At 38.3% G+C, this 27,401-nt stretch overlaps 2 protein-coding genes across 8 annotated transcripts in view; both read left to right on the top strand.

Annotated features, from left to right (window-relative positions):
- Positions 1 to 2,401, top strand: part of LOC110829095 (RAC family serine/threonine-protein kinase homolog) — a 29,521-nt gene extending 27,120 nt beyond the window's left edge. For 5 of the 6 annotated variants that reach the window (XM_087350024.1, XM_087350027.1, XM_087350025.1 and 2 more), the window contains 2 exons: positions 118 to 195; positions 1,160 to 2,401. In XM_087350024.1, coding sequence (XP_087206150.1) covers positions 118 to 195; positions 1,160 to 1,288 — 207 coding nt within the window. In that variant the 3' untranslated portion in view covers positions 1,289 to 2,401. The remainder of the gene's footprint in view (positions 1 to 117; positions 196 to 1,159) is intronic. The other variant, XR_015535436.1, reaches the window with a different exon arrangement.
- Positions 2,402 to 8,858: 6,457 nt separating this feature from the next.
- LOC147873609 (uncharacterized) lies at positions 8,859 to 27,157 on the top strand. 2 transcript variants are annotated; one of them, XM_087350030.1, is made up of 14 exons: positions 8,859 to 8,974; positions 10,342 to 10,412; positions 11,682 to 12,474; positions 13,466 to 13,601; positions 15,377 to 15,445; positions 16,287 to 16,505; positions 17,125 to 17,240; positions 18,392 to 18,502; positions 19,256 to 19,333; positions 20,552 to 20,652; positions 21,289 to 21,439; positions 21,955 to 22,095; positions 24,261 to 24,338; positions 26,202 to 27,157. In XM_087350030.1, the coding sequence occupies exons 1-13, from the start codon at positions 8,927 to 8,929 to the stop codon at positions 24,303 to 24,305; spliced, it is 2,079 nt and encodes a 692-aa protein (XP_087206156.1). In that variant the 5' UTR covers positions 8,859 to 8,926; the 3' UTR covers positions 24,306 to 24,338; positions 26,202 to 27,157. The 2 variants fall into 2 exon arrangements, with proteins under 2 accessions (XP_087206156.1, XP_087206157.1); XM_087350031.1 differs by lacking the exons at positions 21,955 to 22,095; positions 24,261 to 24,338.
- Positions 27,158 to 27,401: the final 244 nt, after the last annotated feature.

The following is a 27,401-nucleotide window of genomic DNA, read 5'->3' on the forward strand; positions in this document are numbered from 1 at the left end:
GATATGTTTTATCACTATGTTCCAACAAAACATATTTTTGTATCTTATAAACTTCAAATGAAATAAGTTCCTCTATGACTGAGTTTACTTACAAGTGACTTTGCATTTGTGTTACAGGCATGCTTATATGTAGCCCCATCCCTGATCCCTAACCAGAGACATAGACCAGAAACTTCAAGGAAGTGCCTGAACAAAGTAAGTGATAATATTTTAATTACATTACGTTATTATAAATCATGTTTTTCAGATATATGTGTTGCACGTTAACGAATTTAATGACAATTGCTTACAAAATGTGATTATGGTTCACTTCCTTGTTGCCTACTTGTATTCTATTCAAACCTTACCACTTTCCTGGTATAATTCAGTAGCATCCATCACAGAGAAACAAAAAGTCATGCTTATGGTCACGAGCAGCGGTAGCTCAATCAGTACAGTGTCTGAATGGATATGAGTGAGGTTCTGTACTGAATTTAAAGTGTATGAGAAGAATGTTTATGTATGCTGAAATTATTATGTAGTCTACTTTATTTAAACATATTTTAATCATCTTAATTAGTTTCATAATTACACTATATTCAATGAGAATGTTGTATGATATTTCGGAGGTTTTTGGACTCCTTTTAATGTTGACTCAATTATTCATTATTGCAGACAAAATTAAAAATATTTTTTATCTCAGGATGTAGTGTTATGCTTTCTTCTTGGTTCAGTAGTGCCAGAATTCGGTCAATACCCGGTGATTTATACCTTTCAACTCTTGCGCTCCTAAACAAGGTACTGTACATGTAGAAGAAAGTATTTGGGATCATCAGCATTAATTTTGACCCATTCGCTTAGTAACTTAACAGATACTCTGACTATCAACAGTATTGAGAAATACTGTTGTTACCATCTGGAGAGGAGGAGATGGGTCAATCTGTCATAATACCTCTACCTACACAGGACAAAACATTGCACAGATAGTGAACACACATCTGTCCACTGAACAGGATTAGAACTCATTACCAAAGTGTTCGAATGGTCAAGATTGATACCATAAGCTATGTGACCTCTGTGATGGGATACACAGTACACAAATTAATACTCATTCTACAAGATAAATTACATAAAAATAAAAGCTTGATGCTCAATACCTAATAAGGTACATTATTTTCAGAATGAACCTCGGAAAGAGCAAGATGTACAATTTAACGGTGTTAGAGGACCAAAATTCAATGTTAGTGGCTGCCTAGGTCTTGTGATTGCTAATGGAAGACCAAGAGTCCACAGGAAGATTGAGAAGTAGGCATGCCAGGACACAGGGGCATTTGCATCTCTCAGCGAATGCTTATCAGGATCACACAGTAACAGGGCAGGAGCTGCAATCCAGAATTTATGTGGCCCTGGATTGTTACACATGTAGGTACAGACCTAAGTTCTGGAAAAACATACTGCCTCAACATTCAATACCTCGTGTTTCCCATCATGTCTGCCTGTGTGTCAGCCCTACTTTCAGCAGTCATTTAAGAATTAATAAACACAACCCTACTTGTTTCCTCAGCAGGTTCTTTCTCCACCTGACCACTGCCCCAATTTTGGGATTTCCCCACACTGCTTGTTCCTTGTAGCTTTGCCAGCCTAACCCCTCCTTACACTCTTGTCCTCTTAGGTTTATAAATCCCTGGGCTTCTAGTTTCAAGTTACATAACCCAGACCATGGCAATATTGGCACTACCCCAGTTGGGGATGTGCCCACAGAATTCTTCGTGTACAGAGTCCAGTTATGTTTTAAACCCTCAGAGCTTGAATCCTGACATGTGGGATATAAATAAGGTGTTAGCAAGGGGGAAGTCTCAGTGTTGCCGTGGCCTGGGTCATCCATACTAAGCTCGTGCAAGCCCAGAGATTTCCAAACTTGTGAAGAGAGGATTATGAGGAGCAAGCCCTGAGGGCACAGCCCCAAAGCAAGGCAAGTCAAACAAGGCAAATGTGTGGGGAGAAACAGGCCTGCAGAGGGAAGACCTAGGGCGGAAGCCTTCAGTCACAAAGAAAACTTCATACTTCGTTCTAAATTTGATTTGTACCTTGGGGAACTCCTAGGGCTTCCCTGCATCAAAGTGGCAGCTGAACATAAGACACACAGAATCAGGCCCACATAGTAATGAAGATGGAGACAGTATGCCCTTCCGAAACGTTGGTATCTGTAAGTTCACACAGCGTTACAGGCCAAGCAATACAGAGCACGCTGTTGGATTTCGAGCTCGGTTGTACATTAAAGTAATAAATCAATGCTCCCTGATGGCGACTAAAATATTCACTTTCAAATGCCATTTTGTCTCTTTAACACACAGTATGCATCACATCACATATGTAATATGGCTTCATGATAGTTGTATTAAATTCTAATCCAAAGATAAAATATCAGTGTACTAATTATGACCCTGTAACCTCTCTCATTTTTTAAATAAAGGGCTTCTTGCCTTTTACACAGTTCTAACCACTCACCCTTGCCACTTTCTCACAAGAGACTGTGAGGCCAATAATTCAGGTTCTGAAGGTTAATTCAGAAAACTTATTGCATAAGTATCTCAGATGAGATGAGGTTTATACCAAGGAATACATGTGAGGTGCCGAGATGGAATTTCGCAGAACTTCAGGATGGTGATGTGTTGGTGCATTACGACTACTTTTAGAAAACGTTTGGTCAATACACTGCCACAAATATGCAACGTTAGATTTTAGGTTTTCACAGTGGTGAGAATGAAGGTTGCTGTCTTCTGGGTTGTTGTGCCGTGTAGTCTGGTAGAAGTTTAGCGACGTTTCAGGGGTCCCTGCTGCCTCCATCATCAGGGCGAATAAAACGTTGGTGGACATCTGGCAGACCACACAGCACAACAACCCAGAAGACAGCAAACTTCATGCAGCGAGCTGTCTAACTGGTTATTCTAATTAAAATTATTTATTTTAAATGCTGTGAATCAAGATGTCTCATAAGAAAATTCAGCAACCATTTCTCACCCAAGTCTCTCCTGATACACCACTAGATGGCTCCAGCAGACAAATCAGGTTTGAGTAGAAATTGTGCAGAGGCAGTTGGCCTCTCACTCACTACTCATAATTGCACACTTCAAAGTCAAAGAATCCTCCCACATGGGAGGAGGCCAAGGCTCGACTTCGGGCTGTTGCACCATAGTCAGTCAGTCATTTTAAATGCTGGGTTATTTTTAGAATTCACAGGAGAATGTTCTTGGTGTTTTAGTTGCTGCAGTGAATTTAGACAAAGAATTTGAGTTGACAACTGTGACAGAGTGTGAATACACTCACTGAAATGTAATGTCAGAGTGTTTTGAGACCACACACTTGCACACTAGATGGTGATGGTAGCCGAGTTCCAAACTTTGTATTTGAAGCAGTCTTCCTATTGGCAGACTCGTCATTTGAATGTTGCGATCTTTGCACCAGGTGCACACTTCAACTTTATTGGTTGGTCATGATGAAATATGACCCAAAAATGGCACCTGCAAGTAGTAAAAGACTGGTGATGACTACACATGTTCATTGAAATTTATAATGTCTTGAGTATGAATGAGGCGCCTCAAAGCCAGATATACTGACATCCAGTCTTCTGCAACTTGAGAATCATATACAAGTAATAAATTTCTAATAAAATTTCAATTATAAATTTTGATCAAGAAATATGCTGTCAAATATAAATATCTATCTTACGCACACTTTCCTAAATATATAAACTGGAACAAATGTATTATATAATGTCCATCTTGGGGTATCCTGCCCATAATCAAACTCACAACCAGTGGGCACACAGCCCTCTTTGACAATTAACAACAATATTTAAGTGGAAAAGGCATCCTGATATGAGGTTATACTCTGTTATGCAATAGTCCAAGTCTGGTGTGCTCAGGTTATCAGTGGTTTGGGATAATACGATCTGCTACTTGAAAGGAAAGCTCCTGTAGCAGATATATATAATGTTACTTGTTTTAGCTGCAAGAGGAAGATAGTCTGAAGATTTCTGTGACTAAGGTAGGAAGTCTAGTTGAGTGGTGGTTGGATAATAGGATGTGTTCATTCATTGCATCAAAGAAAAAATATCTAAGTGTTGGTAGAGAAAGATTATACATGTGTCATGAAAAGACATATATACACTATAATATGGAATATAAACCTTGTAACCAATCTTCATATGTTGTGTTTATGAGGGGAACCTAGTGTGGTCTGCACATAGCAGTTGGCACAACAATATCTTTTCCTGTGATTCAAACATGCAAAATGGTGGAGGGTTGAGACGTGATCAGTACCACTCACAATCACCATATTTAACCCCATCTGACTTTCTTGTGTGGTTACTTGAAGGACATGGTGTACAGCAAAAAGCTAGCAACAATTCAAGAGCTCCAGTAAGAAACTGAATGGTCTTGCGCAGACAACTAGGTGGTCACTTTTCCATCATTGGCTCACAGCTGTCAATTGTGCCATGAAGCTAATGGTGGTCATTTTGAACACCTACACTAGAATTGCAAATTGACTAAGAGCCAATACTGACATATCTAATAGTTTAGTCTATTAAAATGTCATTATTTCATTCAATGAATGTGTATACATCTTTCTGGGACATTCTGTTTATTTGTAGGAGGTTTATTGTTATTGTGTGGCTTCTTAAAATCACTACTTATCTATGTGACTATTTTGGTCTTAACAGTATTAACTTAGTTGTGATAACTCTAGTTTGAAGCCTTATAAAGGAAGTGTTAATCCCAATTTTATAATCAGAACAAGTAATCACACTTTTACGTCATTTGAAATTTGTGTTCCCACTTGCCCGTTTAACACCTCTGAAGAGAAACTTATACAAATGGTCGGCCAGACACTGTGGCATGTTCTACAACCCTGATGATGATGGAGAGAAGTGATGTAGACAACTGTAGTAACTTTCAAATAAAATACTGAGCACAAGACTGCAAAGTATTTTAATAAATTGATTTGAGACAGTCACAAATAAATAACTGATTCACACATAAATGGTGTTTTTAAATTTAGATATGAAGTTATCTGTGGGTTTATTGTAACTGTTTTTACAGAAAGAGGCTTATTTCTACACAATATAATCAATCTTAATTCAGAGATGCAATGCAATTAAATATTTTTGTTAGTAATATTCCTGCACAATTTTTGGTTTCACTGAAACAAATTCTGCAAGGGTTTATGACATTTAATGGCTTGCTAACAAATGTCTTCTCTACTTTATTTTTATAATCATATTTCCATACTTCTGGTACCGGTACCTACGGTTTTTGCATTATTCTTACATATGTAGCACAAATGACAGGACCCTTCAAGTAACTCCATTTGTATTGATAACAGCATGGTATCATGAATCTATCTATATCAAGATTCAGAGGATAAGCTTGTAAATGAGGAGCAATCATGTTTGGAACATGCAGTTTTCTGATTCAAAAGAGAGCTATTCAGATAAGCATGCTTATAATGGCATATGGAGACTAGAAATTTTGTGTGTTTGGTCGATTATTACTTTTAAATTAAAGTTAAAAACTAGTTACATGTGATTATGCAATTAAAGGATTATTTAAGCTCTGGATAGCTCTGATGTATAAACGGTTATTACAGGCCTTTGTATTCAAATTGTGCGTAAATAATCCATTACTTTCAGGCAAACTTAACTTCAGTTTTTAATGAAAATATAAATGTAGAAATTGGTTAAAAAACCCATAAACTTCCTATCAACACCTGAAATTTAATTTTCTAACCAGATGAGATTTTAAGTTCTCACAGAGTCAAGAATGATGATGACTATCTTTTTGGGATGTTTCTCCTTATAGACTGGTAGAATTTGACCAGCGTTCCAGATATGCTTACTGACTCCTTCATCAGGGCGATTACAGTGGTCTCATTAGGCACCACCGATGCCTTCGTCAAATTCTACCGCATTATACGGCCTAACATCCCACAAGACAGTAATCTTCAGCTTTATAACTGTTTCATTTAACACCCCAATTCTAGAACTGGGAGACATTCTACTCAGTTATACTTAAACACACTTATTTCAGAGTATCTGAAGCTCCTGTAAACCTACGTACGGATCCTAGCGTCAGTTAGCATAATTAAACATGTAAGTATCAGTTTACACATCTTTATAACAGATCATTCACTTCTCAGTCCTTGTACCTGAAGAACACCTGCTTAGATTGATGTATGTAGTGCAGAGCAAGTAATTTGATGTGGGGCAAAGTCGTGTACTTGGTTATTCTCACAGGCTACATGTTTAAATATCGGGGCAGATGTTCTTTTCAGTATAACGTTTGTTTTTTGTTAAAAACCAGGTCTGGGAAAAAATTCAGTTAGAATAGCCTATTCTGTTTGAACGCTCTTTCTGCCATAGTTATCATACAAGAAAGAGTTCTAGAAACAAACCATGAAGCATACTTTCATACTGCACAAATTTTCATTTCTACACATTTTGCGATGTCAATTTTACATTTAAGTAATTCAAGTTTACTGTCAAATGAAATTTAACTCGTGCGTTAGTATCCTGATTTCTTGTGTACATGGTCATACAACTGACTCCCGTTTGAGTTAAATTTTCTTATTACTTCATGCAAGTTACATTAATTATTATCATTAATTTTATATGTATGAAGAAATTCTTATTTAGGTACAAGTGTCTTGACAGTCAAATTTATGGAATAGTCATATACCTTCAAATGTTCTAATTGTTTCCAATATCTGTAATATTCAACTTTGGAAAATTTATCTTGCACAATTTGTGGAGTCTTTGTAATCTACTATTATCCAAATTTTCATTTCCTTAGCTCCAAGTTCTGTTGGTCATCACTGCTAACCTGAATGATCAAGATAACTTTTGCATTGCTACTATGTTATTTTATTTTACAATAAAATACTTTAAAAGTTACTTATCTTTTGAAGATGTTATAATTTCAATATTAAGTATGAATATGGAAGAGCATTTGACTTTTCAGTCCTTAAAGAAAGAGTAAGCACGAGTCAGTTAAAAATTGATCTTGACTCAGCCGAAACCCACAGTTTACTATTTGTATTGTTGTTCCCTAAATGTACACGTATAATTATAAGATACGAATACTTAGGCTTCAAACACAGAACTGATTTTGAAAGTGACCGTGCTAGCCTTTTGTTGTTTCTATCCATTCATCGTTTCAAAGTCTGTCTCTCACATTTTGTATTTTGCCCAACTCACATACTTTACTTGGATACTGCATGAAGTAACCTATTCCATATTTGTTTATTTTACAAAGTAATGCCCAGTAGTGGTACTTATGTGGTCAGTAGGGTAGGAGTACTGATGGTGGGTGGTTCAGCAATGTTAGTTTCTAGGGTGGTCTGTTGGTATGATAGTGGGGATGATCCTTGTGGTGGTAATATCATGTTTGTCAGGAGTGGGGTGGCTGCCACGACTGTGATTATGGCACGATAACCGTCGTGGGACGGGTGCTGTGGGATTGAACCCAAACCTTCAAAATGAGGGACTTCTCACATCCCTGGCAGAATCCCTTTGTGATCACACCAGACACCAGCATATCCGAACAGATGCACTCGGTTCATAATCTGTGGAGTCTGAACAATTTTAAACTTATTTTAAATCGCATTCTGCAGTTAGAGGACTTTCATTGGTGCACAGCTTCTAGGACAGAAGTGAAGGCCTCATATAAACATGAAAGCATGGATGGGACCTCTTCCCCTATGTGGAGTTGCTCTATATTTCTGACTCCAACTGTGTGACATGTTGGGTTGTCTTTAATAGTATCCATAGCAAGTCATTAGTTTAGTTTAGCTCCTTCCATAGACACTGGATGGCCCAAGTCCCTAGTCCAAATTATGAAATTAATACAAACCTGTAAGGGTAAAAATTGCATTCCTAATGTATGGAAGAATTTTCACCACTGGATACAGCGTTCTGCTTTCTAATTCTGTTATTCTAAGTACACAAACACATTATTTTTGCCTACTGCAACAGTATGCAGTATTCCTCCAACTGTTGTAAAATCACTTTCTAAAAAATGATAACTGCATAAACTCTTATTTTGCAACATTTTTGCACTCTTTCTGCCCATAACGTAGTACTGTTAAAGTAAAAATTCCTATATTACGACTAACTCAATTGTTAATCTGTCAACGATTACAATCAAATAATTCTTCTCCTGGTGGTCTAAGAGAGGGTCTCCAAAACATTCATCTCCTGTCCAGAACTAATGCAGCTTGTTGCCCAAGAGGAGTTTGTAGCGTTCAGTTGCCGAGAGAGCTTCAAGTTATGCACAATTACAAACTTGACAATGGTGTAGAATTTTGAGGTTATGTCTAAGAAATTTAATGTAAAGACAACTGAACCGAATTCCACTTTTCAAATATAAACTATCAATATCTAAATGTGGTAGCAACAGATTTTTAGGGCTGTAAATCTGTAACAGAAAAGAGGACTTTAAGAGTTCCACACAGAACATCTTGATTGGCCCTTGTAAACATGTAATACTGTTCCCCTATTAAAGGGGATTTCGAATCACAAATCTGGAAGAATTATTACGATTACAAAATAATTTAAAGTAAAAATAGCAAAGAAACGATTACGCAGAACTAATAATCGTCTATTAATTGAACCGACTGGCAATGCATTTCCTCAAAGGAACGCACAACAGGTATACCACCAACTTCCAAGGAAATAAAATCAAACACACGTTTCATCTCTGATATTTTCAGACGTTCCAGAGATAATCTTTGCTGCTAACGACATCTCTCGCGTGTAGTGCGTACTTCTTTCAGGTATCTCTTCAATTGTAAACAAACAATTACTATTTCCATAGTTTCACTCAGCAGACAATTCTAACAAAGAATTGTCACAGTAGAAATTTTGTTTTATTCAAAAGTTTAATCTGTCATGTGGAATACAATATTATATTTTATCCAACGAATCTTCTTCAATCGGGTAAGTAATAAAGACAATACATTAATAAAGTCACCTGCACATCAGTATATGTTTTTAACGTAAGATTTACTCATGTATTAGTATTATTATTACTATCCAGTCTGAAGGTGATGACTAGCAAAACTCAGAGCTAGGAAATCTACATTGCGCACGAAGATAAATTACTTATTTAAATGAATTAGTTATATTCTTTATAAACTTCAATAACTTTAGTGTAAAACTAACGACACAAATATTTGTAAAGAAATAAATTTGTAATAAGAAAGTACCGCCACGGTGGTCTAGCGGTTAGAACGCTGGCCTTATAATCCTGGGGTCTCGGGTTCGATTCCCGGCGGTGCCCGAATTTATAATTTGTGTTGGGCAAGGCCGTGGTCTAGGCAACACGGAGTTTTCCTCCGGGGGCTTCCCCGGTTTCTCCGTGGCATCCCAACAATTACTCCATTCACACACAGAAGAAGGCAATGGCAAACCACTTCTGGATCATCTGCCAAGAACCTATATGAACAGGTCCCAGTCCGAGAAAAGGATGGAAGGATCCTGTTCATATGGACCTGTCATCAGACAGAACACTAAATAAATAATAAAATGATGTGGTATAGCGGTTAGAACGCTGGCCTTGTAATCCTGGGGTCTCGGGTTCGATTCCCGGCGGTGCCCGAATTTATAACTTGTGTTGGGCAAGGCCGTGGTCTAGGCAACACGGAGTTTTCCTCCGGGGGCTTCCCCGGTTTCTCCGTGGCATCCCAACAAATATTCCATTCACACACAGAAGAAGGCAATGGCAAACCACTTCTGGATCATCTGCCAAGAACGTATATGAACAAGTCCCAGTCCGAGAAAAGGATGGAAGGATCCTGTTCATGTGGACCTGTCCTCAGACAGAACACTACATAAAAAAATAAGAAAGTAAGCTTCGTGGTTTCTTTCTAGAACTCCTTTTTAAGTTATAACAACGGTGTAAATAGTGATCAAACGAAAATATACTCTTCTAACGTCTATTTCCTTTAATAAAGAACAAGCATGTACTGAAACAACATTTGCGTTGCTATTGAATATATGCTACGTGAACAGGTGGCGCGCAAGGACTTAGATATGAATGGTCTGTTACAAAGATATATATATATATATATATATATATATATATATATTATATAAATAGGCCTAGTACATGTTCAAACAACTGCTACGTGACTTGAGGTGGGACGTGACAAAACAGTCTTTGGTTCGCTTTAATGAGAACACGTAGCAGAATAAGAGTTAGTTTTTTAATGATATAGGCGCCATGAGTTTTATAATTTTATTACTGCGATGCTGAAAATACGATTTGCCAGTGTCTAATGGGCCTATCGCATCTTCTCTTCCAGGATAGTTTAGAACCCGATGAGGAAATCAAGAATTCCCATGACAGCCAGAGTGACGGGGACACCGAGGACAGGTACGTAAAGTTCGCTGTTCCTAACACCAGACTGAAAGTTATATATACAAGGTGCATCAACTGCTTATGCTTACTTGTTCACATACAATGGAGAATGTCACTTCGCTGTTTCAGTACGTCACATTAAAATCAAGTTTTAGAACCACATCATATGCTCTAAGAAAAGTTATTGTTGCGATATTGTGATATTCGGAAACTACCTGGTATTATTTCTGACTAAAATTTTTAAGTTTGTCTCACGTGGGTGCTGAGATGGAACAGTTAATTCGGCCCCTGTGGCCTTCTGCTTCATCCAATAAACCAATTGTATGTGATCAGCAAATATATATATATATATATATATATATATATATATCTTGTCATTGTTTTTGGCTCAAGCATACATTAGAATTCAAGCACTGCCCAAAATGGTGGCACAATTTTAAGAAATGGACAATGGAAGATGTTAAAATAAAATATCAGAATAAAATCCTACACTGTTCTTCTAATCGAAGATTTGATAACATGGTAAGTTTTATTTATAATGATTTCCCGTTCTGTTCTATATTTTGCGGAGACTGAACGTGAATGAAAGATTTGTACTTTGTACACACACAGTTTCAAAATTCTTCAGAATTTCATAATAAAGATTTAAAAATTCCATATTCGAAACTCCAACATGTAAACGTTTACCGTAACCTAAATTTCGTTAACCGAAACTTAACGAACCTAACCTAACCTAACACGCCTTAACATAAACGAAGCAGAGAATCTAACCTAACCTAACCTAACCTGCCCCAACAAAAACAAACATTCTTAACATACACAAATTCTTCGTCAGATGTCCACTTAGATTAATACGAACCACGGTTATCATAGCAACCACAATGAACATTCAAAGAACTCATAACATTATTCTCCAATGGTCATAATTGTAGAAAGAAATCGTACTTCAGCACTTACCACTCGAACGTCTTTTTGTTATCACCGCTTGTACTGTACAAAAAATACGATTTTGAAGTTGTACAAAACGGCTTAAACTCCGTCCAAATTTCATCCCAATCCGTCAAGTGGTTCTCGAGAAGAATCAGCTGGGAAACACTCGACAAGCATTTCATGCAAAGAACGCATAATAACGAAATAATGTCTATCGAAAAGCAAAATATTTAATAAAGTAAATATCAACATACATAGAAATTTGAATTAAATGTGCTTTGAATTTTATTTTGAATTTCAAACAACACTACTATAATAATAATAAGTAATGTTATGAAACTTGTTTTACTGCAGGTCCAAGGTGAGAACTCCGCCTGGTACGATGTCATCATCAAAACAAATTAACGGGGAACATCTCCCTGTGATGTCTTTTCAAAAGAAACAACAGCAGACGAACGTAATGAAACAAGCTCACTGGTGCAGTTCATGGCCGACAATAGTCTTAACTGTGAATAAATCAGATGACATGACAATTGTTCAGAAGAAGCTACAAGACATCGATAAACTCACTTCGGAAAGGGAAATGTTAGTAATTGGATTGGAGAATTTTGAACATCTCGATGAGAAACTTGAAACAGTGAACGAAGACAAAGCGTTGAAGACTGAGATTGTGAAACTGAATGTTAAAATGGCGGGGCTGATACTACAGCGCCACGATGAAATGAAGAAAACTGAACAAACTATAGAACATCTTAATAAGACCGTTGAAAATATCACGTCTGAAAATCTAAATCTGCGTGTTCTAATGGCGGAGCTGATGCATCGCCAGAACGGTGAAATGAACAAAATGGCGGAAAGTAGAAAATGTCTGAAGGAAAATGTAGTCAGAATGTCGTCTGAAATTGCGACCCTGCGACGTAAAATGGAATGGTTGGCGGACTATCAGCAGAATGACGGGGAAAAAGGCGAGGCTGTAAGAAGACTGATTGAGACTGCAGATAGGATAACGTATGAAAATGATAAGCTGAAGCAGGAAATCGATCGTCTTCGAGACTGCTTTCGAGATGACTCCATCACGAATATCATTAGTGGCGTAGAGGAGGAGTTTCTCAGGGCTACAGACTGCAGGAAAATCAAGGATAAGCAGGTAAGCTATTCCCTTTGAAAGTCCAGGCAGTTTGAACAGAACTTCAAAGAAAATGGCTGTGATGTGCGTCATTGGGCTATGTAATCTGGTGGAAGCAGACCGCAGCTTCAGAAGTACTTATCTTTTGATGGAGGCTGCAGTCACTAATGAAACGTTGCTAATCTTCTACCAGATTTCGCGGTCGTCTTCATACACTCGGCCATGAGAATTTCAAATATTTCGTGAGGAAGGACACGAACGGAAAGTATTACGGATTTAACACGACAGCAAAAGTATTTTGGGTAAAGAAATCGTTTCTAAATAAACCAAGCGTTTTAACGAGTGCATTTGAAAGCAGTCATTCTTAGTTTCTTCCACAACTTGTGAAAGTCAGACACAAATATGTAGAAGCAGCGGAGCGCTTGTTAAAATGACAATGTCTGGTCTGTGAGTTCAAGCGAAAAATCTTCCAGTTTCTTTGCCAGTCATTACAGTTTCACAGACTTCTGGGAAAATTTCAACTTCTTTTGAAGTATATGCGTTATACTAACCAAGAATTTTCATTTATCGTGTTGATTGGTGTTCACCAGAATCTCTTTGGATAGTTATTAGTGCTGGAAAATGTAGGGATAACGATGCTCTGCTGGGTATTGGCGTCATGTGAACTTGCCGGTGGATGCTAACGTTTCGGAAAAGCCCTGAAGATGGAGACAGTACGCTTCTCCGAAACATCAGCATCTACCGACCGCTTCACACGGCGCTAGAACCCACCAAGTAACACCATCAACATTGTCACCGCCGTGATAACCTCAAATTTTACATGAAGGACTTCTTGTAGCGCGTCCTTCGATACGTAAGGACTCGTAGATGGCGGTCGTCCTATTTATCTGTTGTCCACAACTGTTGAACAGCCGAAACGTCACGGTTAGAATTCCGTAACTCTGTCAGTGCGATAACTGCGCATGCGCCGTGTCTGTCGGTGACTAATGCCAGACATTCTCCTCTTTTCCAGGATCGCGCTAAGCTTGGCGACAAGAAGTTCCAGGCCGCCGTCAAAGATGATCAGAAACACCGGGCACTGATCAAGCATCAATTGAACAAGAAACCATTGCAAAAAGGTGAAGAGGTCAAACTAATTAGACCCCCAGGTATGAGCGCTTCTAGGAAACGAGGTATTAATAAACCGCTGCGGCATGAATTGACTCATGAGAGACACGCAATAAGATGTTTGATATCGGGCCACTTCGTTCCTTGTGCCAACAAGACCTGAGCTAATTGGCTTTATGGTCTATTAGTATATTTGTCTATACACATACATTTGTGTTCTATGTAATGGGCAGTTCTCTGTAGCATAACAGATTTAATTTTCGTTATATTGCATGAATTACGTGAACATGCTTACTACTAATTACGTGACGCACTTTAGGAACGTTTGCTATTGACTGAGTATCAACGAAATATGTCAGTGTGGGAGAACAGAGCAATATTTTCATATTCATCATTTTTTATTTCTAAAGCATTCGTCTGTTATAAGAGGAATGGCCGTGAACTGAATTTGTTTATAAACAAATACTTGAGGAAAATGTTTGTTCCTAAGAACAACGAATTAAGAAGGCAAAAAAACATAAATCTTGTCTGGTTATGAAGATCTCTTGGTATACTGGGGGGATTGAAAGGTAGGTTAGGTTAGTTTAGGTTATGTTACACCTGACCGGGCATGTAATTAGGACGTAAGACCGAGGTGGACGTCAGATAATAGAATAAATACGGATTTTAGGAAAATATTTATGTTAGCCTGTAACATGAATGCAACTGGTTCAAGATCGCTTCCTAAGGCAAGCGTCAGTATTTACACTGTTCTATCTTCGGGTTGCAGGCTACTACATGAGAGTTACTTTCAACTAAAGCGATTTGTTTAATATTATCTTCTCCAATTACGCGTATATCTTCTAAGTAATTTTGTTCCCTCTGAATTTTTCAATTATTTCTATTGTTATGTGTTAAGAAATTTCAAATTTTTTCCCTTCCGCAGAACTACCACTGCCCAGACTCACTGGTACCTTCATTGCTCTAAAGTATCTCGAAGTCTTATACATGGCATAAATAATTTTTATTACATTGCTTTTGGTACAATTGAATGCTTGATCGTGAATGCTGTAAAAGGCTGTTTAATTTGACAACTTCAGCGTAGCCCTTATCGGGAAGCTAGTAGTTGCTCAGCCAGCAGTGAAATATCCTGTGTTTCATAAAACTCGATCATTCATAGTCGTGTTCACCAAATCTAAATGCAGTCCCTGTCCTGCACCACACAACTCTCCTTCCTTAAGATCTGTATAATAATATCTTCCGCATCTACGCGTATGAGTCCATTTATCCCCTCAGGATTCCCAAAGAAAAACTTTAAATGCATTTCTTATAGCCCCATGTGTGCTACATGCCCCACACTCCTCATCCTATTTGATTTTGTAATCCTAAAATTAATTATTGAAAGTAATTATGAAGCTCCTCATTACGCAGTTTTCTCCAGTTCCAACGGCTTCATCCCTATCAGCTCCAAATATTTTCCCACGCACCCTGTTCTCAAACACCTCAATCTGTGTTCTTCTCTTTCTGAGAGAGACCAAGTTTCGCACCCACAGAACACAAATGTTCGTATGTTTCAGTAATTAGGTTTTCAGATAACAAACAGAGAGACAAAGAAGTTCCTGATTACAGTTAAACAAACCACGTGGAGATCCTATAGACTTTGATTTCATAGATCGGGATCGATACCACCATTTGAGGCGGTGTTCCTCCCTGATCAAAATGGACAATCCGTTCAGTGGCGAATTACGTCGTTTACTGCATAAATTGCTACATTCACTCATGAAGAACAAAGACAGGCCACTTAGATCATGTCTGTAATTGTGATGCTTTGTTACAGTCCGACTTTCTGGGCCTCACCTTCCGAAATTACGGGACTTCAAGCCGCTCATGCGTCTGGGAAAAGGAAGTGAGTACAAATTCTGCTAACTCTCGGCAAAAATGTTATGCATTTTTCTGTCTATAACCAACTAACTTACTCAGACTTAGAGGTTTAATTGGTGTAGACCCAAACGGTATTCAGTTGAAAAGAATTCTTTGTATCTGAATGTTAACTGAACCGCGTCCGCCTGAAGCCTGTTAACAATGAATTGTGTAGTGACAAAGTCGCTTATTAACGAAATCCTGAATAGAGTTCGTGTGACTTTGACACATAACCTCCAAAGAGGTTTCAAGTACAATTTGAGTTATAATTATGAATGAAATGTCGCAGAGTTAAGTGGAATTACGTCCTGTTCGTGTCACGCTCTAGAGCCGTTAATAGCAGCCTCAGAAAATTACGTGCTCTAATCAATTCGAACGTCAAATGCCATCACCTGTGGCGTGTGCTTCAACTGCCTCTTGAATACTGGGCCCACACGAAACGTGAATTGACAACTTTCTTTTAGAAGATGGCTGCCTTCTGGTTTGTTGCGCCGTGTAGTTTACCGACGTTTCAGAGGTATTTGCTCCCTCCATCATCAGGACAACAAACGAGACGACAGCAATCTTCAGTCTCTCCGCATTCAAAATCTTAAATCCTAAAAATTCTCTTTCAGTCATCAATCTCTGATAGTACAAACAATTCTAACCTTTGTTGAGGTAAAGTTTACAAATATTAGGGCCCTTTGTCAAGCAGATAGCAACGTGAAACCTGACTGTGTCCCTTGAAATTTATTAGGCGGTTCGTTTCAATATCTTGGACATGCCTTCCTCGCCGTATTATGTCCAGTTCTAAATATATTTACATTTAATAAATTTATACTTTTCAGCGTTTGGAAAAGTTGTCCTAGTTAGGAAGAACGGAGGTGTTGATAACGGCGCACTATACGCCATGAAGATGATAAATATCATCGGGAATAAATCACAAGAAAATGATCGTGAACAGTGTAGAACAGAACATGCTGTTCATGAAAGAGTTGCGAACGTTCCGTTCCTAGTGGGACTCTACTACGCCTTCCAGACGAATTCAAATCTGTGCCTGGCCCTTGGTAAGTAGAAGAAAAAAATATTCTTATTTCCACAATGATGAGAGGCGACGTATACAATCCGACTTGGAGGGTCGGCCAGACGAGTGTGAGAGCGGTGTTACAGGAGCAGATCACATTGACAGTACTTTAATTATTATGCATTCTTTGCACGAAGTGCATGGCGGGAACGAATTATGGTTTAATCATGTCTGTACTTCAGTCTATCTGTCAAGTTGATTCCACTCGAGAACCACCGGACGGATTGGGAAAATTTTTTATATAGATACTGTGCCATTCTGCACGACCTCAAAATCGCACTTTTGAATATCCCACAAGCGGTGATGACAAAATTACAAATGAGGAAAGTCGTGAGGTGGACACTGAGGTAGCACGGTCTGGTGGCCGATGAGGAAACTATCAAAGCCTAAGTTTACCATTGCCTATCATTTACTTACGTCGTATGCATATTTATCGTTATGGTGAACATCATCATTTCCTCTCATGGATTAGGCGAATTGCCTGTTCCGGTGTCTAATTTGTTACGTTTCCTTCCATCCTGATCTAGGTCTTCCTATGTATGCCAGCCGGAGAGTAGCTACATGAAATATTTTCAAATAGGGATTCATTATTATTGTTCCAGACTATTATCCAGGCGGCGATTTGCGGACTATGTTAAACTGGAAGAAAAAACTTGCAGAAAGCACAGCTAGACTCTACCTCGCTGAGATAGTCTTGGCCGTAGACCACCTGCATAAGGTAGGCAATCAAACTATCCCAATATAGTAATTTCCAACAAATTCCATAATATGTCTGTGTAAACCCAAGTACGTAAATTGTTCAGCCACAGTAATTTTCCATTTAATTCAATACTTCATTTCTTCACTATAAGTAAAATCATTTTAATTTCTGTAAAATATGTCAAAAGTAATGACAAAGGGTAATTGCATCTCCCATAATTTGGGCTTATTTCTTACAAGTATTTTTTCAGATTTAATTAGCACCACTTTTCATTATTACTGTTGTATTTAATTAGTCGACGACCACTTTCTTCTCTGCAGATCTTGGTTGCAAAAGAACTTCTACAGTATTCATTCTTAACATAAAAATATACATTTTAGGCTAATTCCAAAACGACGTTAGCAGCTGTGGGCTACGTATTTGTTAGCGTTTCCTCTGGACACTAAATACGTATCCCAAAGACCTTTCACAAGATATCAGTTCCAAAACAAATGTTTCTGGAAATTCGTCTTGTTTGTTCACTGCCCTCAGACAATCAGCACATTTTCTTCACGTCAGTTATGAATGACTGTTTACAGCAGAGTCCTAGTGGTGTGTGGGATCCCATGTGTGTCTTGGATTCAAGACTAACCAGATGCAGTGAATGTATCTGTGCGCTTTCTCCCCCTCGCTCTAACGCTGACGAAATTAGAACTCTGCGCAGGATGAGAGTACAGGGCTTCTCCCCGTGCTACCGCCGCTCCATCTGGGGCCTTTATATGCAAGATCTGATTGCAAATGGCAGCCGACAGCCAGGGAACTTAGATGGTTGTATTCGTTAAACATAATTAATAATTCCTTACGAGGTGTCTCAGAAATTCTTCCTGGGTGAGACATCAGATTTTCTGTTCCGACGGCCACTCATACCCACGCACAAAGTGAGTTATTTTCCGAGTAAGGGAATTGAGATAAATCCAAGAATTGACACTTTTGCTTACCCTTCGAGAGGCAACCGGGAGCCGTGGTCGGGCGGTTAACTCTCCTGCAGCGTACGACAGCTTAGCTAGAGCGAGCGACACGTGACAGAAGAGCAAAATAGGGGAACCACATCTCAGTGCCACAGTAACAACGCCACATGTCCCAGTTCTTAAAACCCAATGCTTAAGGAGCTCGTTATTTTTTTCTTTTAGATTGGAGTAATCCATCGGGACCTTAAACCAGAAAATATACTGATCGACTCTGAAGGTCATATAGCGGTCACGGACTACGGACTGTGCAAAGAATTTCCACCCGACGCAAAGGTACATTTAATATCGACTTTGAATTTTGTTCAGTTTACTTACTTGATGTTTTTTGTATGTGGACCGCTGTCTGTCTGACAGTGCCCTTCATTTGAGGAAAATCCAGGCACAAGAGAGGCCTCGTGTGCCTGAAATTAGACCACACATTTTCAGGCGTTTTTTTTTGTACCAACATTTTATTGAAAGTAAATCTCAATCACGTTCAATCAAGTTCTTAGAGTCTGACGGGGTGAACCGAGAAGTTCAGAACTCTAATAATTATAGCTTTTTAGGAGTTTCATAAACAGTTGCTATTCTTCAATTCAGAAACCATTAACATACTTTGGGGGAAGAATTTCAGTCACAAGTGTTAAAAAATGGCAATACTGGAATGTCAAGGGGATAAAACAAGGGGCAATGTCAGATATTATATTACGAGAAAATATGTAGTTTGTACAGCTCCACACTTATTGTTAGGGCAGTCAAGTTAAGGGCCAGATGTGTAAGGAGAGAAGTAAAGTTACAAAATATACGTGGGGAAAACCTACTGGAAAGTGTCAACTTGGAAAATCAAGAAGCAGAAGGTAATACAGCATTAAGAGATGGATGAGAGAAGTAATTTGTGAAGAATGGGGATAATACATCTGGCTCAGAGCTGTGTCCAGTGGTCGTCATTGTTATTGGCCATGCCCAAAGTTTTGTTTGTGTTTGCTGGAGAGATAATTTCTAGTTGCCTCGTGTCTCAAATTCCTGTAATGTTGCTTTTATTAACAGATATATCATGTTGATGATGTATGTGGCACAAGTGACTACATGGCTCCAGAGATGATTCAACACAAAGGTTACAGCATGGTAAGTACCTTATACCTTTACAGTATAAAGGAAATGATTTCATTGTTTTACGTATAACTTGTGCAATAATTACAATAATCAGAAGGTTTGGAACCAAAAATAGTAACTCCATGTAGTTCATATTGACACGTGCATAAACTGGTTATTTTATGATAGAGGAGGTGGAATAATTAAATTGTATTTGATGCAGACAACTGTCTGTCATCTGCAACGATGACTGATACATATTTGCCGGATAATGGAATTTACAAGACAAGTATTACAGAGGTAAATTAGAAGAATATATCTATATATCTATATATCTATATATCTTATACTCCTGTCAAGTTCAGGAAAAGTGGAGAAAAGTGAGGCGAATTATGTGGTCAAGAGATAGGCACACCCCTGCATTCTTATTTATGTGGAAGTTTCCTATTTAAGACACCCGCCATTTTGTCTTGTGGCGCTCTGTCTTTTTAGAACAGTATCGGGACACTGTAATTCCATAATTGGCGTGAGGAATTCCTCTAACACTTCAAGGTACACTGTGGCAGTCACATTACATTTGGCAAGAAATGAAGGTTCGGAAACATTTTGTTTCCACAAAGTTCTAGTTTAACTTTGAACAGGTCTTCGTATGTTCAGTAGCTTCTTGAGGATTGCCTTTTTCCTTAAATTCTTAGCTTACATCGATTAACATTTATCGATAAGTAAAATGTGTCTTCATTGGTGAAAACAGAAAGTATGACACAAAAATAGAGGAATAGCAGGCTCTTTTTCACAACTGAACCTTGAAAAAAATGCTTCCATTTGCTTCACCATGTCTGTCTGCCCACATGCAATAGTTTGATAATTTGAAAATTTTTAGAATTTGAAAATTTATAGAATTTGAGAATTTTTAGAATTTGTTAAATATCTTGACTCAGATACTTATGTATCTTAATGTAACATGAAGCAATAGTATGACTATATAATGTAAATTGTAACCAACAGTTAATAAAATTATTTTTAAGGTTCTTAATGAGTCTAGGAATCAAACTGACACCTACGAGGAATAGGTAAATGAAGAAAGAGTACTTATCACACATAGGATTAATTACATATAAACCGGGAGGCAAAACATGGACAATACAATTCATACAAGAATATTTATATTTCTGGTGACCCTCTTAAGTGTGATAGTGCGAAGATTTGAAAATGACTGACTGCAGCTGTTTCCTCCATATTTAATTGTTGCAGGAAGTGGACTGGTGGAGCGTAGGGGTCATCGCGTACGAAATGATGGCTGGGTTCAGACCCTTTGTTATTGCACGCGACGAAAGCATGACGAAACTTTGTCGGTAAGTGTTTTGCGTTTCAGAAGAGATCCATGTATGTGCTCCATGTCAACATAATTTTCCTTTGCACAAAGATAAATCAAATTCAGTTTCTGGCAAAGATACGACTGTCCATTTTAATGACACTAAAGAAAGTTCACACATTTTAAAACCTGAGAAACATAACATCTTTGAAATGTTTATCATAGACCATCTTCCGTACACCTTTTATGACCTAAATCAGAGATTTGCAGGCAAATCAGATACGTCAAAACAAGATAGGAAAGTGCATTCTAAACCGAAACACACACGCTGTTTGTATGATTGTAACATGCTTTTAGAGGTGTTAAGTCCAACACCCACGTCTGCAACCGGGTCGCTGCATCTTAATGTTGAACTCATGGGTTTGCTGGTCCAACATTCTGTTATTGCTGATCATAGAATATTCAAAAGTACAATACAGAGGTAGTGTAGAATGAGACAAAGTCCACAATAAATTTCATCAAAACCTGTCCAGCCGTTGAAGTAGACACGACCAGCCATTTATGCATTCTCCATATGCTCTTTGAGCAAACAACGCTTAAGATTGAATGGCATTATGCACATTGATTTTGAATGTTTGTTTTTGTGGCAAAAAGAAAAATTGATCTTTATTTGCAGAAAAATTGTGCACAAGTTGCCAGCGATCCCTAAGAATTTCACATTCATAGGGTCAAGTTTTGTCAGAGGCCTATTGGAGAAAATGCCATTAAAACGGTTAACATCAGGGAAGACCATCAAGCAGGACATCATGCAGCATCAGTTCTTCAATGTGAGTTCTTTCCCATGTCTGTTATCACAGAATACTAGGCTGTATGTACATGTTTCACTTCTAAACTCTGCCTTGTACACTAAGAGACTGCCCCAAAACGGCAACGAGTACACAATTTTAGACCCTTCAAGCTATTTCTAGATGAATTCATTCTTTCAAAACTTGAGTAAGTGAAAAGTTTGATTTTAATTCCTAGAGAGCAACTCTTGTGTAATAAATGTCATAGGCCAAAGAGTCTGAGGACAGTAAAAGGTTAGGATGAGAGTGCATTATGTACTGTGACATGAAACCTTAAAGGCGTGATGAGGTTTTGTCAAACGTCCCACCCAGCAAATGAAGTATTGTTGAATAACTTAAAGCACAGACTAACATTTATAGCCAAACAGATAACACCATTTCAAAATTCTTTTACTTTCTGCACAACTGAAGGATCTTTCAAACTGGGGTGTTCTGATTTCTTCCCACAAACGGCATTATCGTCCACATTAGTAAAGCTTGATCTTCTTATTCAACAGGGTATCAACTGGGATAAAGTTGCTAGCAAAAAGCTGAAGATGCCGTATGTTCCACCTTATAACAGCAGCAAAGACGTCCATCCTGTCCAGAATCTGAAAATAGAGCTTCTAGCTCATACAACTGGTTGCAAGAGAGCTGAGGTCAGTACCAATAGTACTCTGACCCTCGTCTTATTATGTGGTGCATAGGAACAAGTGTTATTTTTGGCACTTAAGTTACCTTTAGATCAGACGTTGGAAGCTGAGTTCTACATGGCCTTGAAGGTGTTATAGCAACTAAGAACGTCGAGGTGGTCCTTTGCCAATATTTGAGCATAATATTCATACAGCCACTTTCATGTGGGTTTATAGGAATAAATGGCAGTTTCTGCCAAAATAATGGTCGTCAGGGTAAAATGCAGACACAATAACAACATGAAGGTTGTCAATATATATCGTGACTAAAGAAACAGCCCCAATTTCAGCGTGGAATTTTTTTAAAGTAACCTAACCTAAAATAATGCACTTGCTTATTATCACTGACCAAAATAATTTTCTGAACGTGTCCATAATCAAATAAGAAGACTGTGGCAAAATAAACATAAAGTTCAGTACAAATAAAAAAAGAAGTAATTCGCATCGTAGCAACGACAAGTTTTCACGCTGGGAAAATATCCTTTGTGAGTTCGAGCACGTTCCATTTTCAGAATTTCCTCTTGGAGTACAAAAATAATTGCAAACGCTCAGATTACTTCCTATAAGTCTCTATAATAAAGCCATAGATGTAGGGAATTTCAGTTTGTCTGAACATAATTGTGACATAATGCATATATCATAAAATTGCTACATGACTGATTTAGTAAGACTAAATATTCAGATGCCTCGTCACTAGCTTAGCAAGACATTTACAAGCTGACCTCAGGACACTTATTCATCTGTATTGATTAATGTTATCTGCCACATAATTGAAAACAAACATCTTCATTGCTATTTCTCAATTCTTTGAGCATGTACTTGAGACATATATGTATATTACTTCATTCTCACAGGGATCTTCAGATTCACGAAAGTCATTATTAACCACCGATCACCAGCCTTTCTTTCGGATTGAGGGTGGGGTGTATAGATTAGATTTATCTCTCTCAGGACAGTGTCCAGTGGCTGACTTGTGAACACAATTAAGAGCCTTCCGGTTCCATAAATAATTTATTAGGTTAGCAACAATTAGTCAGTGAGCTGGTCACTCACTACTAATAAATGGACGCTTCAAAGACCATGAAACCTCCAAAAGGAGGCGGCGATGACTCGCTACTGGGCTAAACTATTAATAGAATAGAGCAACTATTAGTTTCTCAGAAAAAGTCTGTTCCCTACAGTCTGTTATATTATCCTAATTAGAAACAAGATAAATCCGTAAATTACAAGAGACTTAACTGAAGAAATTCATTGATGCCACATGAACAAAATAAACATTTACAAATTTACCTCTTCCAAGCGCTTGAAAGAAGACTGGCATAAGAGAATGTAAAAGATTGTGTAAAACTGCATCCCACAAACTTTTAAGTCACTGAACATTCCATCTGTGTGTGGAACAGATTCAAGAAAGATAGGCTTCATATACATGTTTTATGTTAGCAGATCCCATGAGTATTTAGGTTTATTTATGCAACTGATCAGGAATATCAAATCTAAGATTGAGGTACAGGGGAACAGAGATCACTTACAAAAGGTCTGAGTACATAGCGGCACCTCACTGATAGTCTTTTCCCTTAAGAATATGCACATTTGAGGTGATTCATTCCTTCTACCAAGGAATTGTTTTAAGAAAATCTACTGAAAAACCAAGTTGAATATTTGCATAAACATTGAACTCCACGGAGCAGATTCTATTCAAGAAGCTGACAGCATACTCCACTAGTTAGATGATTGGCAGTATGTAACTTTTTTAAACAAGAATTGTTAGCATCCTGTCAAATTCCCAGCTACCCTCCACATCTCCTCCCACTCCAGAGGAAGCACCAGGCGGTGGAGACGAGTGATTGCAGTAACACACGGCTTAATAGACTGGTGTTGGTTATGCGGATCACATTGATCTAACTCAGGGGCAGGTTCACTGATGTACTTTAACATAAGGCATTTTCTACCTTCAGATTCTAATACAATAAAGATACATTTTTAGTTTTTATGGGCGTAGTCTGAGTTCAACCACGAAGATATATTCTTATCACCACGTTCCAACGAAACATTTTTGTATCTTATAAACACCAAATCAAATAAGTTCCTCTGCAAATTAATTTACTTACATGTGACTGTAATCTTTATCGCAGGCATGCTTATATGTAGCACCATCCCTGATTCCAAGCAATGAATAAGGAACAGGAACTTCAAAGGAGTGCCCAAACGAAGTAAGTGATATTATTTTAAGTTGTGACACTTTATTAGAGGTCACGTCTTACAGGCAGATGTGTTGAAAATTAACAAAATTAATGACCATACCTTTTAGATTTATTATGGAACAGACTGGTAAAGCTACAGCCGTGTCATAACTTGATTGTCACAATAATATAAACGAATACAGACAAATATGTGACATAAATTTGAAATTAACAGGTTAAGAAAACAACCCATCTCAGACAGTTTGGACACAACTGAATTATCCCCGGAAGCATTAATACGTCGATGTGAAGTGATGTACGTTCTACAAAATGTCAGTGGAGGTTATAGCATATAGTTATGGCATTTCAGCAGGTGGGAATCATGGTGGATGAAGCGGCACTCGGATGTGTCCTTATCAGAGATTTTTGGTTCTCCCATGTCAACATCACTGCACTGCTGCTTCGCATTTGCTCATGTATCATCTGGTTCGTTCCTTTCTGACCTGACTGCGTTCTCTTTGAACCTTACCACTTTATTGCCCATCACAGAGTAACAAAATAGTCCTCAGGGTCAAGAGGAGCGGTAGTTCAGTCAATGTAGGGTGTGGTTATGCAATGGGCAAAATGAGTGAGGTTATAGAAAATGCACGAGAAGAATTATTATTTGTGAAAATTACTAAACAGCCTATTTAATTTAAACATTCGAATTACCTCAATTAGTTTCAAAATTACATTACATTTAGTGATAATACAGTAACCCCTGTGTATAGAAATTTGGACTGTTTTCAATGTTTTGTTAATTATTCATTTTTCCATATAGAATTTAAAATATTTTGTATCTCAGGATGTAGTGTTATGCTATCTTCTTCCTGGTTCAGTATTCCCAGAATTAGGTCAGTACCTGGTGATTTATAACTATCAACTTCTGTGCTCATAAACAAGGTACTCTGCATGTAGACAAAATTATTTCCGATGATCAGCTTCTTTTTGGCATATACCATCAACAACTTCCAAGATATTCTGACTATAGAAAATGTCGTGGAATCAACTGGGGATTGGGGCGTCAACCTGTCAAAATACCTCAGCCTACGCTGAACAATACATCTCATAGAACGTGAACACACATCCGTGCATGGAATGGGTTTTGAACCCATTACCAAATTTTTTGAATGTTCACGATTTTCATCATAGGCCACGCAGCCTCTGTCATGCGCTACATAACATACAAATTAATGTTCATATTTCGGGTAAACAAAGAAATCCAATTCTCAACAAACGTTTGCCTATTGGAAATGAGTTTGTCACCATCTGAAATTATGTCTGATTGCCTTACAATCAGATGTACGAAAACATCACGTGATGGAATAACGTTTCCATTACAGTACAATTTTGCCCGAGGTTAATTTTCGGAAATACAGGGCGTATTTTATGACTGACGTCAGCAGTATACATTTCCTATTATCACGATTGTACTGGGTAGGCAGGCAACCTAACATAACATAACCCAAACTTCCCTTTTCTACCGTCATTAAACAGAATTGGGCGACCTGTAGTTATTCTAGTAACAGAGTGAGACAATGTTTCGGCGTAACAGGGTCATAGCCCATTCCTCAGATGATACATGAGCAATTATGAAGCAGCGGCGTGAGGATATTGACAGTGAAAGACGGAAGGACTCGGAGAAAATTCTGTCCTGGTGCCACTTCGTCCTTCTCAAATTCCACATTAAGTAGCCCAAGCGCAAACCCAGGGTTCCACGTTAACAAGGTCTTTACTAATTCAATGATCTGAGACACGTCCTTCAGCTAGAACATAGGAAGAACGGTCTATAATGTAAATAACATTAAAATAAAAGCTTGAAGCCCAGTATCTAATAAGTTGCCTTATTTTCAGGGTAAACTTCGGAGCGAGCGACCTGATCCACGCAGCAGCGTCGAATGACAGAAATGTATTGTCGGTGTCTAGCTTGATCACTGGATTGCTATTGGAAGAACTGGAGCCCACAGGAAGAATGAGAACAACGCGTACCACGACACAGAGGGGCGGAGACCTCTACATTCGACAGAGTCTTTGCTGAGTGTTGGTCAGGATCATGCCCGTCATCGAGTGGGAGTTGCAATGCAGAATTAAAGTGTCCATGAATTGCGACGCCAAGCGGAATTTATTTCTGAAAAAAAAATTCTGCTTCGATATTCAACTCCTCATGGGTCCGTCAATGCCTGTCTCTCGTCTGTCAGCCCCACATTCAACACCAATTAAGAACATTTAATCACGATCCTACGTCTTCCGCCAGCAGGGCTCTTTGTCCCGAGGCCTCTGCCCCATTCAGTTAGCCCCAGTTTGTGTCTTGGCCCTTAGGGCTTGTATGTTTGCTTGTACTTTGCCGGTCTAGCACTCGGGAATAATCTACGAGGAGCAAGCCCCAAGGGCAGAGCCCCAAAGATAGGCAAGCTGAATGGGGCGAATTTATGGGGATAAACAGCCCTGCCGAGAGAAGCAGCGGCCGAAAGGGAGATACGTAGAAGATGGAGGCAGAGTGCCCTTTCGATACATTGGTATTTGAAATTTCACAGGGCGTTATACAGAAGTGTAGCAGCGTAAAGCCCAAGCGATCCAGGGCACGCCACTGGAGTTCGAGCTCGCTTATACGCCAGTGAATATATATATATATATATATATATATATATATATATATATATATAAAGTGATAATTAGTGGTTCTTGATGAGGACCAAATGGTTCACCGTGTATTTCGAGACATGGCAACATCACATCCTGTAACATGGCTTCAACATATTCGTGTCAAATTCTAATCCAAGGACAAATAAAAGACGTACTAAGAATTGTGACCTCTAACTTTTTATCGTTCAAACGGGCCCCTTGCCCGAACCTGCCACATAAGTCTACACTGACAAAAATATTGCATCACAATAAAAAACCGAAATTACGTGGCATACGCCATTTGTCTCTCATATTTGATTTTTTCTGCGTTTAGTAATCTATTATAAAAATTCGTGATTTGTCGTCGTCGTCAACTAATTTGTCTTCAAGAAATGACGTCATCAAACAGTGTTACGTTTTTAAAAAATGCAA

This window comes from Zootermopsis nevadensis, unplaced genomic scaffold, assembly GCF_977971745.1.
Source record: "Zootermopsis nevadensis isolate Lab colony 2312 unplaced genomic scaffold, Znev_1.0 Znev_ptg000017l, whole genome shotgun sequence".
Lineage (NCBI taxonomy): Eukaryota > Metazoa > Arthropoda > Insecta > Blattodea > Termopsidae > Zootermopsis > Zootermopsis nevadensis.